This window comes from Struthio camelus, chromosome W, assembly GCF_040807025.1.
Source record: "Struthio camelus isolate bStrCam1 chromosome W, bStrCam1.hap1, whole genome shotgun sequence".
NCBI classification, from domain to species: Eukaryota; Metazoa; Chordata; class Aves; order Struthioniformes; family Struthionidae; genus Struthio; species Struthio camelus.
This window is the reverse complement of record NC_090981.1, coordinates 44,347,343-44,367,857: the sequence shown is the minus strand read 5'-3', so window position 1 is coordinate 44,367,857 and position 20,515 is coordinate 44,347,343. Positions and strand designations below refer to the sequence as shown.

Genomic DNA, 20,515 nt, shown 5'->3' with positions numbered 1-20,515 from the left:
ATCTATCCAAGCCTATAGGTATTAAATGTGTTGTACCAATTGTAGCTCTCCTGCTCTCTGTATTATACAGAGGGATCTCTGGTGCTGTATATACCAGATACCCTAATGAAGTGAAGATACTACTCCTACAAAAAGGGCACCCATATGATCATCTTGCTGCAGTAATTCCTAGGTGGGTACAGTCAAGGGGAAGTAAAGATAAAAATCTTTCAAAGGAGGTTCCTTCCTATAACACGCTCGTAAACACACATAACTGGACGGTGAGCAGAGAATTCTTGGCATTCCTCAGGGAGAGATAATGATACAGCTCAGGTGTACAGGTTAATGACAAATTTAAGGATTGACTATTTTATTATTATTCATGAACAGGTGACTCTTTGGTTTAGACGCAGCCAAACAGATTACATTGTTTAGCTCATGAATTAGAGGCATAAATCCAATCCTAGCCTCATGGAATTTTAAAACAATGAATTTTGTAATGCCCCGAATGAAAAGGTGCTTACCAAAGTGTTCACACAATGGGAATTTGGAACACAGAGTCCATCTCCACCATCCTGACACTCATCGATGTCTAAGCAGACCTAGCAATGAAACAAAACAACCTGTAATAAAAACCGAGTCAACTTGCATCTAAGTCTGAAGAAAAGCCATGAAAGCTTAAAGCCAAATAAGAGTCATAGCCTCTCCCAAAACCACTTTAAGAATGACCATAGACTTAACTTCAGGATGGTTCTCCAGACACGCATGTCAACCTTGAAGGGACACTGTGTGATACAGTGTCACAATGTCAAATGGGCTTCTGGTTCACCCACAAGAGTTGAGAGGAGAACTATGTCCCATTGCAGAGCTATACAGGAAAGTTCATAAAAACTGTAGTAAAATAGACCTCTTCTATCAAACTCTTCCTCTTCCTAGGTCAGAATCAGTTCACGGAAATCAACAAAGCCTCTCTTTAAAAATTGATCAGATGTGCCTATGTAAATAATGACGTTCTTTCCTGTCTCCATCCTAATCCTGACTATTAGTCAGTTAATACTCTCATTAAAGCCAAGCAAACATAACAATCAGTTATAGCAGTAACACTCTAAGCTCTGCCTAAATGCACAAGGCAACTGTGTAATGACTGAAACATAAATAAAATGCAATACTGATATACTGATATACACCAGCCCCTTGCACTGGAGATTGTTGCAAGGATGTTGCCGCTCACCTGCTTATTGCTCTTGGCATAGATGAGTCCTACCCCTTGCACAGTTTGTCCTGTATATCCTGGGGGACAGGTCTCGCATCGGAAACCTGGAGCGGTGTTCACACAATGCACTCCAGGGAAGCAGGGGTTGTAACGGCACTGCAAGGACAAGAAATGAACTGAGCACCTGTCGATGCTTCAGTAACATCCAGCCACTGACTACATGCACAGAGCTCTCCAGGAATTTGCTTAGGCAATGCTACGTGAAAACGTCTGTATGTCTTCTGTTCAGAGCTGGCTCGCAGAGAAAACAGTCTCAGGTATATTTGACCCCATAGATCAGTTCTCTCTGAAATTTAATTGACACTTATAATCTCGCATTATAGCCTGCAGTAGTACCCCAGGCTCTGCTCCCCATTCTTTCTTTTGCTGGGTAGGTTCAGCTCTTGCTGAGGTTGAGAATCCCCCTGGAAGGGGCAGGACCACAGTATCTGGAAAGCAGCGCAACTGCAGCCCACAAAATGATCCTGCCATTGTGTTCTGTACACACAAAAGGAGCAGCAGCATCTTCCCCTCATTTGTATTTGAGCAAATACTGTAAACAGAAGTACCCCAAATACAAGCCAGATAAATAGGGATGTGCCTGTAGCACCCCCACCTTTCTAGACCAGAGGGCCATAGACAGCCGTCAGCACTTCTCCCAAACACCGCAAACCCATACCATCACTCTTGGACTGAGGACGCGGTTCACTTCACTGCCTAATGTGGTTTCGCAGAATGGTTGTGGCCCATTTCAGTGGCCTTCTGGGTGCCAGTGGGGAACCGCATCCTGCATTGCCACCTCTCAAATATCACCAGCCACTTGGTAATATTTGTAAGACTACTGAAAACATCAGCATCTCCTCGTGCTACATATGACTCAAAGACAGCAATAAGCAAGAAATAAGAAAAAAAAAAAAAGAGTTAAAAATTTTTAAATATGTTTTTTCCCCTCCATCGCTAACAGAAAACCATCCATAAAACACTGGGAGAACAAGCCAGAGAACATTCATGTACAACATCAAATATATAACTTGTGTGGATGTATAAAATACCTGAGTCTATACTGCACGGGGTTCGCATTTGCCCGTTAGCATGTCATCTTCGGAGCGCTGTTACAGACTAGCAACCCACCACACACTTTTCACGGAGCAGGAAAAAATAGGTTTAATAGTAAAGCGTGTTTGATGTAAAGATTGGATGGAAGTACATCTAAAGCTAACGTAAGGCAAACGTAAAGCCTAGGACAGACATTTTGTTCCCGCTAGCAAACTAGTCAACGTGAATTTTAGTGTAGCCAGTAGAGGGCAGTCAAATGCCATCACAAGCAAAGGCAGCGCGCCCGCACAGACCAGAGAGGACATCCGCGCCGGTACCAAAATAACATCTTACAACTGGCAGCGATTACGGGAGCCTGTTGCGGAGATGTTAACGGTCCCCGAACCGTTAACAGCTCTTAGTGGGGAAGCGTCTAGATTTCTCTTTACCACAATTTGCGTGTGAACTCCTCCTTAAACGTCCATGTTTTAGGAAGTAACGTTCCCTGTTATTTCCTAAAGTAATAGGAAGTTCACTCAGTAGAAGGGCGTTTTCCGAGAAAAGACCCTGTAAAAGCTCTCAAGAAAATATTACTTTCCTTACCATCTTAGCTGACTAGGGAAAACAGAGAACCTGACAAAGAGCAGCTCATTAGACGATGAAAATCCATCGTCATTTATTATCTCTTTCCCCCCGACCCCAAGAAACCCTAAGTGTAAATCCAACTGATAAAGGCTATGTTTTCTGGTGAAGAAAATGCACCGAGCCAGCCGGCATTTTAGTAGCAGTGTCCGCACAGAGACTGAGAGCTCCTATAGCCAAGATTGTCTCCATGGCATCAGTTTGGCCAAACCTCCTCGCCGTTTCGAAGGTCAGGTCAGCTCTGCCACGCGGAGCAGCGGCAGGAACGCGAAGCGCACGCGTCTCTAGTGGCAGAGCCTGGCTGCTCAGGGAAGCCTGCTTTATCGTCGCGTTACTACAGACCGGTCTCGGTTGGCCTTCTCGCAGCGCTACCGTGGGCAGAGCTGCTCCCGTACTGCGAACGGCAGGGAGGAAGGAGAGCATCACCACGCTCTGCCCCAGTGTAAATCTGCCTCTGGAGAAGAGAGCGCCTCTCCACGCGGATGAGCTCCACCGAGGCTGGCTGTGGCGCGACACTCGCACCCCCGCCGCCTCGGCTTCGCCTCCTGCATCCACCTTTCGGGTCTTCACCTCCGGGTTCGGCACCGTCGGCTGCAGCAGACGCAGATCACGCCACGTGAGGCAAAGTGAAAGACATTGCCTACATGTCAGGAAACTGTAACACTCAGCCCAGTTTCTCCCCTCAGTGTTTTCCACAGACGGATACAAGCTGGACGCATCATACCGCTCTGCTGATGGCCTAGAGCGGCAAGGGGAGCAAGCCCGCAGTCAAAGCACATCTCTTGCTGTCTCGGAAGGGGGAAGAGGAACTGCTTTTGCTGTTTTACGTCATTTGGCAAGCGCTCTGATAGTACTGCGTTATCCACGAGCACAATTAACACCCTAATTCTCCTGGTTCCCTGGGCTACTGTATCCTCATGTTTCTCCACAGAAATCAGCAAAGGGTAATGGCAAAAATCGTCATACAGAAAACACGTGGTGAAGCGGTAGGTTGTTTTGGTTTTTGTGTTATGTGCTCTGAGTAAGTGCCACTTATTTCAACTAATAATTCAGGATATACAGTCCTCGATATAAACGAGCTCTGAACTTCTAACTTACAGCACAAGTAAACAAAATAGATTTACATCAACCTTTCCAGCTTTCATTATAACCACAGAGAAGCAAAAGGAAGTGTAACAATAGATGTTCATTTTTTGTCACAGACCTTTAAGGTTAAGCTGAAGCCATGGCACCAGTAAGGGGTGAGCACAGGACTGGTCTCCAAAGCTCGTTCAGGAGCACTACAGTTTACAGAAACAAACTCCCTATCAACAGGAAGTGCTTCCGCACGTCAGCCCATAAACAGAAGATGCTCTTTAAACTCCTAAAAGCATTAAACTCCTTTAAGTAACTTCTCAGCTCACTGGGGTATTCCAAGACTTCACCCACATAACCTCCACAAAGCTGCAACAACAGCAAAATAGGGGGGGTCCAAAATAGGGGGGTGGAATCAAGTCAGAATATTCACTGTGCAAGTAGTCAGCAAACGCTGAAGAGATCAGGCGTTAGCAACCCGCTGCTATATAAGGAAGCAGCTGTTTTTATCTTTTTCTTTTTTTGTTTAGTTCTGTGAAAGTCACTATTTTACCTCATCGATATCTGAGCACGTTACTCCGTTCCCTGTGAGCCCTTCAGGGCAGGGGCCGCACTGAAATCCCTCGGCTGTCTCCGTGCACCTGACCCCTCTGAAGCAGGAATTGGCTTCGCACTTGGGTTTCGGGCGCCTAGGAGGCGGAGTTGGAAAATTCACAGTCCCGAAACCTTTAACACAGAAAGAACAGCCGTTTTAGTGATTAGAAGAAACATCTATCATGGCTTTCAGCTGGCAAGCGCTCTGCAGAGATCCCCGTGGCGCGACTCAGCTGAGGACCGCGTTTCTGCCCCGCACAGCAAGGCTGCAGGAGCTACCAGCTGCACTGGGGCTGACAAGACTTCACGCTGGGAACAGCCCCACACCTCGCTGAGCCCCCAGATGGTGGAAGTTAAGCCTATTTCGTTAGGTCTGTGTGCTGCTCTTGGCTACACAGGGGAGCCCTCCTGCTAGGTTCGTTCCAGCACAGACCTGCAGCTGGTCAGGGGAGTGAAACCGCGAAAGCCAGGGACCTCAGGAGGCCAGAAGGACTCCTGAGAACTGAAGTTTCATGGTACGAGGCACTCCTCAGGCTAAAGCAGCAGCACTACCCTTTCATATCAAAGGCAGCGCCATGATTTCGCAAGAGCAAAATCTGACCATCTACAAACAAGGGGAACAAAGCAGCAGCAGTTGGCAGTAGGTGGGATGCACAGCAGGACATGCAGTACACTGGCTCAGACACACTGAGGCCAGCCCTGGGGAAAAGCAACATTTCCAGAGACTCCGGCTGGTGCTGAACGTTGGTACCAATGCACGGGCTACATCTTTGCATCTGCACAACTTAAAAGACATTTTCTTTGGCACGTGCACACAAAGTTTAACCTGGCTGGAGCTCAACTGAGATATAATGTTTTGATGTGGCTGATAGTTGGGGAGAAGCGATTAACTAAAAGGCCTAATGAGTTTAGGCCTACCATGCCACCCCAGGAGGGAATATCTTTGGTTGTCATAGCCAGCGTACGCATGTTTTGATTGCCAGTTGTATAGGAGGGCCACGCAGTGGCCTTCGGGAAGGCATTTATTTCTTCCATTTAGCCAAAAGATGGCCACTGTTTCACTTGGATCTTACTGCTGTTCACCAATGACTACCTACTCAGAATTTTCAGGTGAAATCCATGGGATCCTCCTGAGCCTGAAAATACCAACTGTTACGGAACAGAATTCCTCACTTATCCTTCCACTACAACTGGTGATGAGACATTTGCAGCCAGTGTCTCCCTCCCAGGGACGCATGGCACAGCTCTGTGGCAGAACAAGAACCGAGATGGCAGGGTGAGGTGGCACTGCTTGGTTTAGAGGGTTTTTATCCCCCAGGAGATAATTGCCAGGGCTATAGAAACTGAAAGCTTTTTCCCCAGTGGAAATCTATTTTAAATTTGTGTCAAATACATCTAGGATTTTAGACGCACTATTTTTTAAAAAATGCTTTCCAGACACCAAATAAATCTGATGTAATCAGAATTAGTTTTAAAGTGACTGCATATCTCATCTGGTTGCCTTTTACAGGCAATACAGGAATACTCACCACATGCTTGGCACTCAGCTATGGTATTTCTCAGAAAAGTTGTTTCCTTGACCTTCAGGATATAGAAAATACACATTATTTGGATAAAGGCAGCTCTGGTTTGCACCTGGCTGCCAGAAGAACCATTATCTTTTTCCCCAAAATACCACTCAAACCATGCAACATACGTACTACATCTTGAAAGGAGATACTCTTCATACGCCATAAAACTAAGCTCAGTGATAATGATCATAATTTAGTTCATCCTTCAACAGAACCTTTAAGAATAACAGGCTTAACTAAAGGCATATGCCAGCAAATCCAGATCTGAGACGCACCAACAAGCAGAACAAATTCAATTTCAGTTCCGTGCAACAGACCTACCTCTGTCTATCAACGAGCTAGGGCAGTTGCTGTAGTTCTCCACTTAAAACACCAGGTTTTCTGGATCTGAATATGCAAGTCGCCTGCACTGCCACATTCAGTGAACCATCACAGAGTGCACAGGACCTATGCAGTTACTTCTTCTCCACTGCACCATGCCTCTGGGGCAATGAACTCTACACACTTACTGCTTACGTGAATTCTGCCCTGACTCTATTAATAAAGTCACAAACCAGCAGATTTCATGCAGAAGCCCTTATACAGTACCTGTTGTCTGAGAAGGTCTTTCACATCTCCCAGTATTTGGTTCATCTGCATCATCTGACTCATCAGCTGCCTATTAAAATCACCTGCAGAAAAACAGTAATGAAAAAGCATGCACATCGCACATAGATCTCTTCCATTTGCCATGATCATTTCTGAGATACAAGATGGAATCATCTTTAATAGCCAAGGAGGGGGACATTGCTTTTGCTTAAGTCCTGTAGGAATGCTTTAAAGGAAATATAATATTTAGCTTCAGTTTTTATAGAGGGATTTGCATGACCTCGAGGCCCTTTGGACTTAATTCCACGGTATATCCAAGAAACAGGCAGAAAAAGCAAAAACTTCTCTACAGAGAGTAAAGCAATACATTTCTAACACTGTTTCAGTGTCTAACAATATTGACAACTAATGCCACCCATGCTACTGGTTTCTCCCAGGCCTGAGACCTGCAACCCTATGTGAAGCTTTATGGTTTCAAGACTGAAAAGGAACTTTTTTGTGATAACCCATTTGGGGGAGCCAAGAAATAGCTGTCCATATAATGGCAAGTCACCCCGTGTAAGTATATCTTGTGTCACTACAATCAAGTCCTGCTCATTTTTCAAAGAGAACTCACTCAGCATTCCAGGCGAGCTTGTGCTGCAGCTCTGATCACGCATCAAAAGCAGCCCCTCTGACCAAAACAGCAGTTTTAACACCTGCAGCCCTCATTTGGCTTTTCTTCCTGTTGCAGCTCATCTTACCGTACAGAAGTCCCACGGCTGCGTTCACTTCTGGTGGATGTAGAGCAAGGGCTGCCTCATTCGTAAGGACTCACAAAGCATCTACTCAACACACTTACAATCACGCATGAAAAACCTGTTCTCAACACCAAATAACAAATTAAAGACCTCTAACAAAAGAGCAAAAACTATAGCTATAACAAGCCACGGGGGGGGAGCAGAACTGACCCAAGATTTTCACATGAGACTCATTCGTTAAATGAAACATTCGTTTTGACCCAGTGACAGAGAAGCAGCATAGAGTATGTTTAACACAATAATACCCTGTTCTTTGTTTGTAGCTCCCTGCTGAGTTTGTAGCTCTCTTGAGCAGTTATTTCTTTACTTCTCTAAGTTGGTATGTCAAAACAAATTTCATAAATATATGCTTTTTTACATTCTAAGCAGGCAGGGTATTCCGATATCATGTCCAAAGGCTTCAGGGAGGTTTATTCATGTGTTACTTGAGAGAGTATTGAAAGCGTACATGAAAAATTCTTTTCTTAATGTTTACCTCATTGTCTTGTACTACAAAGCATTTCTAAATGTTTCCAAACGTTCTAGTGATAATTATTCTTCATATACTACATTTTCTTGATTTCAGATTTTCTCACCAAAACACTAAACAAGTTTAAAGACTTGGGAACCACCTGTTCTAGAACCTGCCTCCGTTCTAATCCCAACCTTTTCTTACTTTTATCTGGGGAGGAAGGCAGCAAGACTTAACTACGTCATGGGTATTTCAGAATCCCACAGTGGAACCTGGCATGCAGGCTGTCAGGACAGATGTAGGGTTTTTTTTGTTTTGCTTTATTTTTTTAAAAAAATATTGGCTTAGGCTTTATTGATTGTCATCTGCAAAAAAATTCTCAAGATTTCAGATGCTTCTTTCTTGGCTAGCATCTAAATCAAAAACAGATCTATGTTGTACAGTTAAGTTTTGCAGACCGTTAAACTTTAAGGTGGACTAAACAGGTTATATTGCCATGAATCATACGCACTGTTTGCAAATTTCGATAGCAAAGCACTACCACAAACAGAAAGACTTCCCATGATTTTTTTTTTCTCTTGCATTTAAAGCCAAGTCCTATGGTAGGTACCACCTGTAGCAGAATGACTGATGATGCATGGCAAGAGGTAGACTTCAGAGAGGCCTTTCATGGGACTGCTTGGCTGTGGTGTGCTGCATGGGGGCATTCAGGGGTGGCTTCTCCCAGGATGGAGCAGGGCAAACCAAAGGTGCAGCCTGAGGCTCAACAGTTACCTGGTCCTACCACCCTGTCTCTCTCATCCACAGCCCATCTACTGAGGTGACTCCCCAGACCAGCTTGTGTCCAGTTCCCATATTTTGAAATGGTAATGACTTGGATAACAGGATGGCTTTCACAGCAATAATTAAACTCAGAAACAGATCTGAAAAATTACTGTCCAACGGGGAAATGAAGTCTCTTGACATACTTATTCTCCATAAACCTGAAATCATGACAGTGACACAAAGTGCTTGGCTCAGGAAGCTACCCTGTCCTTCTCCTTCCTTGTTTCATACCCTAGGCAGGACCTTCTACAAGGCCTTGGATTTGGAGCAGGTGACCAGCTCTGTTGCACAGCTAATCGGCCCAGGCAGGGCAACACATAATCACTAGCCGGGGAGACTGCAGGACCCCATATAATGCTTCATAGACACATGAGCCTTTCTTCTAGCTCTCTTGGGAGCGATTTTGGTTTGAACACCCTACTGCAGGCCATCTGGCAAAGTCAGAGTCATGGAGTGTCTTTCAAAGAGATTTTGGTTACTCAGCCAAATCAGAGACTCAGGCATGATTAAAGTATGCATGATGGCTGATAACTGAACAGTCTCCTGTCAGCCTGTAACCTAGTACCCAAAGAAGGCGGATGTAGAAGTTGTGCATACAAGATGCAAGTGGGCAGCAAAGGGAATTATTTATTACAGGAGCTATTTCCTCAGACACATAATGGGTTCTTTGTCAGACGTACTTGACCACACATTCAAAACTGACCAGAGAGATTCATCTACTGAGTACAAAGCACAAAGACTCCACCTCTGGGTCAAGAGATCCATATACCACGAATCGCTGGAGGTTGGGAGAGCATTCGGGAAAGTAACACTATAACTGCGTTCTCTCTTACACTCTTCTGTTTGGGTCCATGACAGCATACTAGACTAAAAGAATCTTTGGTCTGACGCAACACAGACATTTTTATTTTTCTACATTATGTCAAGTCCAGCTACCATAGATGAACTAGAGGACCTTCACAGGTCCCTTCCAACATGAACGATTTTGTGATTCTGATTACATGTGGCGTATTGATCTCACCTGCCAAAAAGTATGGGTCTTGCACCATATTTTCCTGCCAGCATGGGAAGATTCGAATACCCACGTTCCACCTCTATCCGATCATAATACTCCTCACCTTGCAGCTATACTGCTTATAGCATCTCAGCTTCACAGACTGAGCACTGAGGGGCGGCTGCTGCTGCCACAGTAGCGGCAATGATCAGGACTCTCAGTCGAGGCCAAGTACCGTTATTCAGGTCCTAAGCTCTCACACGTTTTCTGATTAAAACACACATACATATGCTTATACCAAGATACATAGGTGTCATATCCCTACACAGCTAAGCACTTGCATTCCTGCTTTTTCTGGCTAAAGAAATGGTTGTGGTTATCTGATATATTGCTCCTGCAAAGGGTATCATGAAACATATACAATGTGCGAGGCAGCTGAGTTAATATTGCTGTTGGAACACTTGCACCTCTTCCTTCTGCGGATTTGACTATGTAGACTTTGAGTATATTCATGTGAGTTTTTTGTTTAATGTAATATGATACTAATTCCATTTGATAAGTAAATGAACTTGAGAGGCCAGTCCAAAAAGATCAGCCAGGTGTAGGTAGCCAGGGAGACAGTATCTCCCTGTGTTACTATGGTTGGAATTATTAAGGAGCAGAACGTTACAAATGAGAACAATAATTCTGCAATTTGGAAATCTTGCTCACTGAGCTGTGAGTTTTTCCAGGAGGAAACACTGAATTACACTTTCCTCCTATCTGCAAATGTTGATTTAAGTTGATTTAAGGAGGTTGATCTAAGGAAGAAGAAAGAGGCCTTTGGTAATAGAACTCTTCATATTTTTGGCTAAGTGTATAAATGTTAAAGAGCAAGAAAACAGACGTGTGTGCCACAGATGATTTACATAGTTAACAGGCAAAACAGATACTGTCATCGCTAAGCAGCTCTGATGCCCACATTCATGTAATGCACCCAGGATGGTCTCATATCAAAACCGTGTGTCTTGTCCCCCAACTACACTGAATCTCTTTTAATCAAAAATAGCAATGCTGTAGTTTTCTGGAGGGTGGGGGAAAGGGTGAGAGAGAGAGAGCAAGCTTCTCATGGATGCTATTTCAAACCTTAAACTCACATTTTTTTGTATCATTGTTGTCACCTATCAACATACTGCATGCATAGCGTGAACATGTTGTGCTCCCTCACGCCCACACTGGAAAGGCAGATTGACAGGGTTGGGCAGGGAGTCCAGATGAGGCAGTCTAGCCCAGGTTTGCTCTGTTGAGAGGCTGGAGAGCACCTTCCCCCGTCACAAGGGAGGGCATCCAGACCCCGTGGGACCTGCAGGAACCCCAAGAGACGCAGCTCCTTCCTTTCTTCCCTATTTCTAGCTCAATCTCCATAATGGGACGCAGGACAGAAACTGGTTTTGAAACAGATTTCCAGTCCGGCAGGTGAACAAAAGCCTCAGCTAGCTTGCGGCAGGACTAGCTGCTGCCTTAGCATGGCTTTTCCCACAGGAACTTGTGGGCTATCTAACGGCAGCACCAACGCGCTCTGCAGTCCTGTGGTCCTCATCCTCGCCTCGTCCCTTTCCCTCTCTTGGCCACCTGATGACCAGCAAAAGGTGAGTACTGGCCATGTAGATAAGTGTACTGATAGGTCTTGCTCTTCTAACCATCTGCCTGGTTTCATAAAGCCTGTAGGAGTGTATCACCTTTAACGCTACTTACTGTTTGCAAGTCCAGTTTGAATAGTTAAAATATTATTAAAACTGACATGCACAGCACGATCACGTAAGTTGCACTGTCTTATGAAATTAGGCTGAAAAGCCTCTCTTCATCACCACAGACTCTTCTTTCACTAGGCCAACAACTCACTGCTTTGTCACCTGCAACGGTGTGATTGTTTTCTTTTCCAGATTGAGCTATTTCTAAAATATTTTCAGGATATTATCGTGGCTGTAATTCAGTCCAAAAATCAGCATTACTCATCTTGAGTTTCTCCACATTTTTAATGCTTCTTTGCATTGATATCCTAAGGAACCAGAGCATTTTAACTCCCAACTGCAGGTCTTACCAGTGTACTGAGGAACAGGTTCAATTTGTTGAAGGAAACAATCCTGCAGATTCCCCACCTCGGCAAGTGATCCTCCTGTTACCACCTTCAGCTCATCTAGTGTATCCTGGAGTCACAGAAGAAATTGAGAGATCACAGTTCTGGTACAACAATGGAAAAAAATGTGAAATACTGGCAGAAGTAAATTATTTTTTCAGATAGGATCTCCATTTCCTAAGCATGCAGAGCTCCTTCCTACACTGTCCCTTCAGGACCACCCATCACCATCTGAACTGTAATAAAATCCCAAATTTTTGCATGGTAGATTTTCACATAGCTGTGGTTTTGTTCTGATTTTTTTTTTTTTTTTACTATTTAAATTCATACACTCTCATACCAGAAAGTTCACATATTTTTATATCTGCAGTATATAAAAATGCTTTTTTGTTGAACTGAATCCAGAGCACTCTTTTTCCCCTCTCAGACAGGCTCACATTCACGTCAGGAATGTGGGCACCTCCGTAATTCTCCACATAAACAGGCTCATTTTCTAGTCTGCAAAGAAACAACAGGAGGGGGCAACCTTGGGGCAGAATGCCTTGGGCCTTTGCACCCAAGGAGGCATGTTTTGCATTAACAGCAATGAAAGATGCTTGTGGAAGATGCTGTTTACCCTGGACTGCTGATATGGAAATGACAGGAAGCAACATCAGGCCCCTGGTTGGTAGACAGAGGCAGAAAAATGACTGCATTCACACAGCTGGGGTTTCGACCCTCATCTGTCCCCAGAGGAGTCCCCCCCACCCCTTCCTTGTCTCCTCAGTCCATGTGGCTTATAGTGAAGTGGAAAACTAAATAGACAGTCAAATGTTGCTCATGCTGAACAGCCACAAGAAGCTCATGAAGAGCTGCCCTTATTGCATCAACTAAGCTTAGAAAAGGTCTGATCCGTGAGAAACACCTAGACTACAGTGAGGGAGGCTGACAATTTTAAATACGCTAAAAATTGTTTACAATTTTTAACTGCGAAACTCTTACTGGGTTCAATGAGGCTAAGATTTCGCCTGTTCCACAGTGAACTTGTTTACATTTCTGTCCCAGATTATTGGAATATTCAAGTATTACTAAAGCACCATTGTACAGAGTTTGGCTGCTGTGAGGGCAGAGGTCTGGACTCAGCAATTCAGAGGGTCCCCACTGGTGCCCCCGAGTGCTCAGGCTGCTTCCAGTTTTCCTGCTCACCTGTGACTTCTTCTGGAAAGTGCGTAACTCTACTGACGCCGACCTCTGAGACAGAGTCAAAAATGCTTTTGGCAGGTCCCGAAGGGCACCTACTTGCAGGCAGTCCACATACAACTCTATCATGCTCGATCCCTGCTGCAGGCCGCTCAGCCTCAGGAGGACAGCATGGGGTTTCCCATCAGCCAGCTGGACGTTGCTAAAGACGACAGAGTTCAGCCTCCCATTGCTCTTCAGATAGCGAAGTGCCACTAGTGCAAAATACACAGAATAACTATGAGAGGGTAGCAGATAATCCAAGCCTGATCAAGGAAGATCCTGTGGAAAACTACCATGGCTCTGGTATTGATCCTCATGTCAGCTCTGTTAAATGCATCCCATATGCAGATATATGTGGTAAGAATAAATGGGATGTAGACTCCAGAGCTGGATTACCAGAGCTCTTGTGTGACTCCCCATTTGTGAAGCACTGCTGCCTGCAGAGCGTTTTCCACTGCTTTGGCCAGGCCTTTTTAAATGGCTCAAACGATGAAGCTCAAACGATGAAGCTTTTTAAATGGCTCAAACGATGAAACGTCACCTTAAAGGGTAATGCGCTAAAACACACAGCGATAAAGATAATGGGCATAGCTGACATGCTGGCAGTCAGCACTTTGAGAGATAGCCCTAGAATTACTGTGTAGCAGAAACGTACCACTAGAACATCAGTTTCAGTAAAGCATATTGCATTAGGCAAAGCCGACTGACAGCATATCCAACTGCATCATTAAGAAACAGAACCAAGCAGGGATTATCTGCATTTCGTTGTAACAAACAGTACATGAAAACAAACTGTAAGCCAGAGAAGACAACCTGCCCCTTTAGATGACTAACTGTGCTCTCAACTCTTTCTTCAAGGGTTTAGTGAGTGACCTACTATCATGATACTTCCAACACAACACACTCTCATTTAACAAAGTAAAGTGCACCGTCAAAAACACAGCAACAAACAAAAAAAATTCTTACACACTAAGTAATATTGACAAATGCACCTTTCTTTAGGAAACTGGATCTGCAAGCTAGATCACTTAGAGCTGCTAGCTAGTTCTCTTTATCAAATCTCTCCCTGTCTCTCTGAATGCCTAAGGATATCCTCTGAAGCAATGAGCTGGTGCAGCTAGAGAGTATATAATTATTCTACAATGTTAAAGAGATCTTGTTTTAAGGAACCCGTTTTAAATATCCCAGCCTGATTTCCTCATCTTACATGCACTGAGGAGTCAAACTGCACACATATTGAGCTCCTAAATAGTTAAGGGCTGGCTTTTCTGAACATCTGTTTGAAGTTCACAGAGAGCTGCCACTATTGCATCAAGCGAGAGCTCACAAATACTCTGACCTTCAAGAAACACCTAGACTAAAATGAGGTCAGCTAAAAATTGTGGATATAATGGAGGGCAAAAACTCTTAATAGCTTCAGAGAGAGCTTCTAATAGCTTCTAATGCCTAGTGAACTCGCCCTATTTCTATTTGTTTAGTAGTGGAGAGAAAGGAAGATGATTTGTTAAGGTACTCTCCTTGATGCTGTGATATCTCTGATAGCAGGGGACATGCGGCTAGTAACTCAGAAGATCCCTGACAATCTTTCTAATTGCTCGGTCTAATGACTGAACAAATCCAGATTTATACCAGCATGAACAGGGCAGAACATGTCTTCGTTTTTAAAGCGTACACTAGTGCTTAAGTCCCAGCAGCTGTGATCAATATCTGGAATGTTTTCACTTCTGTCTGTGTCAAAACACTGCCAGAGCTGAGATTTCCGCAAAGGTGCATGAGGTCACCAGTAACTTGCTAAAAGGTAGCGTTTGTTGGCAAACTCAAAGATTTGGCAAGACAGAGTACGTTGCAGGCGTTTTACTTATGTGAATACTATGCACACAGGGTTGTATGAAAGCAAGATCCTTGGATGTAGCCCATGCATACAGAGTGACCAAGTGCAGCAGTTAGCGAAAGAAAGAAGAGATGGTGGCAGGGCCCAGAACGGACCGATGGCGACCTGCCAGAATAGTTGGAGGACAAGGAGCAGTCTGGCTTGGAAGGAAAATCAAGAATTCCTTCCTCAGCCAAAGCCAAATATCCATCTGGTAAACTGGAATAGGCTTTTGAAGGGACATTTTGCTGGACCACAGCCTCAGCAAGACTTAACCCATCCAAGCCCCTGCATTACCTGTCTACTGCCAGGATATGCTACACTGACATTCCCGAGAGTAAGCGACTTGCCTGCACTGTCTAAGATACAGATTTTCAATGAAGCTGAAGTAAATAGGAACTGCCTCACACAGTTGCTAAGTTACACCAGTTTTATGTATTTAGTGCTATTTGTTCTAAGAATGTATCATTCAAAAAAAGACAAGAAACCCTCGGACCTATTTGAGACTTTGCCTCGGTGAAGTACGTTGGTTTAACCAAAACAAGTTAGGCAGTTGCCTAGTAATTCAGATGCACTTAAAGCACCTTCACTGAAGCATATATCAATTTATCTTGTATCCGTAAGACACATTTATCATAAACTGGTGAAAGCAAGAGTTAAGCCAGTGTACATAAACTGAATGGATAACACGGCAAAAGGTTACCTGACATCATGTAGGTAAATCAGTGCATCTTTCCAGCCAGGCAAGACCTTACTATGAGCTCAGCAAAGCAAAAGCAAAAATAATTCCATATAAAAATTGTGCTGTAAAACATTCAACTATTGCTAACATATTTGCAATCAGATATACCACAACAAAATCAGAATGGGGGCAAAACATTTGGAACGTAGTTTTCAAACGTGGCACTGTAAAAGATAACTAGGGCCTGCTTTGGGTTACTTAGATCAGAATCTGAGTGCATAAGTGGAAATACCACGCAGACGGAGCACTATGCCCGCACGCACTATTCCAAAAGCCCAAATATTTAGACTTCAGATTTTGCTAAGACGCCAACACTGGCTCACCACTTAAGTGATGATCTCCAGGCTTGAGAGGATCACAAACAGCCCCCGCACTCCATGCTTTCAGTTCATGTGACGGCCTCCTGGATGCAGTTTAACTTACCGAATGAAGTAGCCATATGGGACACTGGACACTTCCAGAGAAATCACGTGTGAAGACACTGTGAAACACTGCCTACTACTCTCACACTGTCATACGTCTTAAACAAGGTGCATTAAAACAATAAGGAGGCAACAAGATCTCCGTGGTACAGCTGAAGAAGCTGAGAAAAGCCTCCCTCTGTTTGGCTTAGACCCGTACAATAGTTAGGTTACAAAAGTCCTCCATCTACTCAAGGTATAAAGGACATGAGTCACTGCCAGTACACATTTCTTTATGTTGCCTATATTTAAACTCCAATCCTGCTACAGACACTTCTCAAGTACAATGCAACCAAACACACCGAGGACAAAAACAAAAGAAACTCTGCAACTTTGTACCAAAAAGCCTCTTAAGTCTGTTACCTAAATCACACCTAAGTATGGTATACATAGATATCAGGCATGAGAGACAGAGAGAGAGACAGAACATGCAATATACCATTTGTTTAGCAATAAAGTCGGTCAATTTTAGGAATTGCAAGACAGTTATTGACAAGGCTATGTGGCCACTTCTTATGCGTCTCCACCACACATATAGCATGAAAGACTAGTTCTTATTCCTTGGCCTCCGAAGAAATTTGCCAGACCTGATAAAACTATTAGTGTTTTATCTAACTCTTTCCCCTGTACTTTCCAGTAAAATGTATGCTTTTCTTTAGCGTATGGAATAATTTTCCTACATATAAACTGAAATTTCTCAGTAGAATTCCTCAGTATAATAGACTCAGCTGCCTGATTATAACATCAGCAGAAGCAAATCGTATCAGCAGTGAAGTCAATGGAGTAATGATAATTTTCACCACTTGATGATTTGTCATTGAACCTTAATATTGCAACATATCCTAGATCTGAGACTGATCTGAGACTCAGAGAGTGAAGTTCCCAGTTTCTAAAAATCTGCGAAAGCTTCTGCTTTGACTGTTAATGAACTGATTCCAATAAGCAAAGAACAAGCATTTTAATTCACCCAAAAGATCCCTTAAGTGCTAGGAATGTTTGTCTTGCACAGTCACATCCGACCTCCAGGGAAGAGGGAACAAGAACCCGCCTTTCATATGCATGAGGCAACATGTGCATGTGTCCCGCACATTCCTGAGTAACAAGAACCAGAGATTGTCCCAAGGGGAAAAAAAATAAAGAAAAACAACTTGACTCCTTCCTCCGATACTCTTTTCTTTCTCTCCCTTCTCAGCATATCTCAGAGCAGGCTGCAGAGATACCCGCTGACTGGCGGGTGTGCTCCCCGGCCAGGAGAGCAGCATGCAGCCAGGGGAAGGAAGCACAAGCGGAGCGAGAGAGGATGCTCTCAACACCCTTACCACCTGAAGAGGCCCCGTGGTGACAGCATGCAAGCAACAGGAATGACTCAAGCACAAAGGTTAATCACAGTTTCCAATGGCCACCCATAACATACCAACAACCACGGATCCAGCAGTAGTTTCCCTCTACCTACCCCAAACAACTCACCTTTATTCACCCGTCCCATTACTGTGAATTCAAAATACTTGCTGTTGTCTGCTGACGAATACAGGCCAAATATGGTGGCTGTGCTCTTTGACTGCAGGTTGAGTGTTGTGAGCAAGTACACATCATTCAGTGTAGGATCACTGAGGGCTTGTTGCAGAAAGTTTGTTACCATTCTCTTGTTGGAATATGAAAGAAGATCAAAAACTGAAAAATAAGATGGTTTAAACAGCAGTTTAAATACAACAGCGAGCTACGAAGAATGTAGCCTGTTCATCCCCATGCCACCTTTTGGAAAACACAAACTCATCTCTATTTCCGTATGGATATTTTAACCCAATTTATCCTCTCTAAATGAATAACCTGAAAATAACACGAATAATGTGAAAATATTATACAGATTTTGTGCAACCTATCATCTGTTAGCAATAGATTCTATAAATTATTGGTAGGTTTTTAAAACAGAAATACCTAGTCTTCAAATTGAAGTTACTCAAATATTTTCAAGTAGATCTCTAAGATGTAGCCCTTTTGAGATGCACCTCAACAGAAAGCTTTTTAACTTGCTTCTGATTTTACAAACCCACATGCTGATGCTCACATTTCAGTCAGACTCAGAACCTTCTTCAGACAGGAGATTTCCAGTATGCTTATCCTCAGAACCATTTTGATGGAGTCTTGCAAGGGCATCAATTAAAATGCTAAAAAGCCAGGTAAGCAATATGATATTCATAACCTCCTTCTCACTTCACTGACTCCTCAGAAGATGTATTATATAAACAAGACTCGTCTTTCCCTTTTGGCACAGATAACAAAGAAAGACAGGCCTGACAAAAAATAAGCCTGAAGGCATAGTGAAAGCTGCTTCAAATTCTTCTCTTCAGTTTTTGCACAACGCATTAGCAAAGAGCCTGAATATTATACTCTTAAGTATGTCAGCTACGCCCCTTATGGCACAGAAGCAACAAACTGGGTTTTTCCTCAGTGTTCCTAAATCCGTGATGTCTCCAAACTCCATCAGCTGTTCCAGTAGGTTTCTTGGTAATCTCCTACTTAAACCTACTGCTATTAAAACATCACATATACTATTCCCTTCCAATAAAGACTAATAAATAACTGTGTACAAGGGTTATTTAAATATTAGGATATATTTAGCCAGTCACTCAACAGACCTGTCACAGCTGGGCCATATTTTTCTCCCAAACCAGCATGACAGTACAGAGCCGCCACCAAAGAGCCCTGACACAAGGCAGGCAGCAAAGGCACGTGACAACACGTCGTGCCATGGTCTGATTCACGCCCACGGCTGCACCGCAGTTTAGCTTCATAGGCTGGAAAAAGGTGGACCTGTGCAGACGAGTATCCTCTACCCAAACTCAGGTCAGGTCACCTGAACCTCGCACGGTTCCTCAAAGCAAGCCTGCTGACAGAGGTCGGGGCCATCCTGCTGGTCGAGCGTTTCTGGGCAGGCGGAGGCTCGTGCACGCCCGCTCGGATGGCGTTACATGGGTGCACGGCCCTACCCAGAGCCATGTGGCAAACCCCGCTCCCTCAGCAGGAATTAGAGCCTGGCTGCATGCTCCTCCCATTGCTTGTTCTGGAGCTGCCATTAACTTGGACATTAATGTCATTTCCAAAAAAGATTAATGAAGAGATCTTTTCCTTTCCTCTCATAAAACTGTTGACACATAGATCTACAGTCTGTTTTTAATAGCTTAAGTCTACACTGCTTTTGGGTCCAAGAATCCTATGACTCTACTGGGAGTTTTCAGGACACTACAAAAGACGAACCAGGCCCTTGATTTGCAGGCACTTGTAATATTGTTGTCAAACAACTAAGAAATGCATATCTGAGAGGGATCTGGTCAAACTGCATGTCCTTCATTCAGTTCAGATCTACAAGCTCTCCAGGACAACCGCAGCTCCCGCTGCGACCAGTGATCCAGAGGGCGGAGGGGAAAGGCTGGCTGCTTCATCGTGTTCGGTCCACAGAGAGCAAAGGGACTGCCCAAGCGAGAGACTGCAATGTAACTCACTACTCTGTACAACAGCATTTTGCAGGTAATAACCATTCATAAAATACAGCTGTGTCTCCTCAGCCAGAACACCGGAATATAGCACTTAAGTCTCTGTTAGCAGAAAATAGAGATATACGCTCTGTTCAGTACTTCTAGCTCTACTGGCATATTTTATATGAATCCTGATGAGACAAATTAATCTCAGATGAAGTCAAACACTTAAAAATACAGGAAAAATATTTTAAAGGTAATAATTAAACACTAGCACACTTCTGTCAATGTCTATTTTCCACATTTATGGAAAATTCTTATTGAACATTTTGAAATTTGCGTATTTAAATGAATGTTCAGATTGTTTTGGCAGTTGAGCTCCCATAAAGCACATACATGCTGCTGAAGGATCCACTTGCGTCTATCAAATCCTTTCTTGAGATACCTCCACTGACCAGCATGTAGACACTTTACACGACAGAATCCACCCTTTAGGGTAAATTATTCACTTATTAGCAAAAGTGGCCAGAGAAGAACAATGGGGTTATGAAAACTCTTTCTACATCTTCAACAGAGTTTCAGGCAGAGACAGCTTTTAGACCCGACAAAGATAATTGCTTGCTTGGAAGGAAGGAGAAAAAAATCCACAAGAATTTCAGATTTAATTTTTTGAAGAATAATCTCTTAGTTCCTTTCCTTGGAAAGGCAGACTTGAAAACAAACTGATAAAAGCGGACTGCGAAACCTGAAAGGCGCATGCAGCTGGCTTCAGTTCATGCAGTGAGCAGTGCAGGCTTAAGCTTGCCCCCAAGCACATGTGCGTGCAT

At 43.8% G+C, this 20,515-nt stretch overlaps 1 protein-coding gene across 1 annotated transcript in view; it reads right to left on the bottom strand.

Moving 5' to 3' along the window:
* LOC104152961 (thrombospondin-4) overlaps positions 1-20,515 on the bottom strand; it is a 37,783-nt gene that overhangs the window by 16,202 nt on the left and 1,066 nt on the right. Inside the window, exons 2-9 of the mRNA XM_068924391.1 lie at positions 17,683-17,886; positions 13,107-13,354; positions 11,886-11,991; positions 6,736-6,818; positions 6,106-6,157; positions 4,536-4,708; positions 1,211-1,348; positions 504-581 (exon numbers count right to left, since the gene is read on the bottom strand). Coding sequence (XP_068780492.1) covers positions 504-581; positions 1,211-1,348; positions 4,536-4,708; positions 6,106-6,157; positions 6,736-6,818; positions 11,886-11,991; positions 13,107-13,354; positions 17,683-17,886 — 1,082 coding nt within the window. The remainder of the gene's footprint in view (positions 1-503; positions 582-1,210; positions 1,349-4,535; positions 4,709-6,105; positions 6,158-6,735; positions 6,819-11,885; positions 11,992-13,106; positions 13,355-17,682; positions 17,887-20,515) is intronic.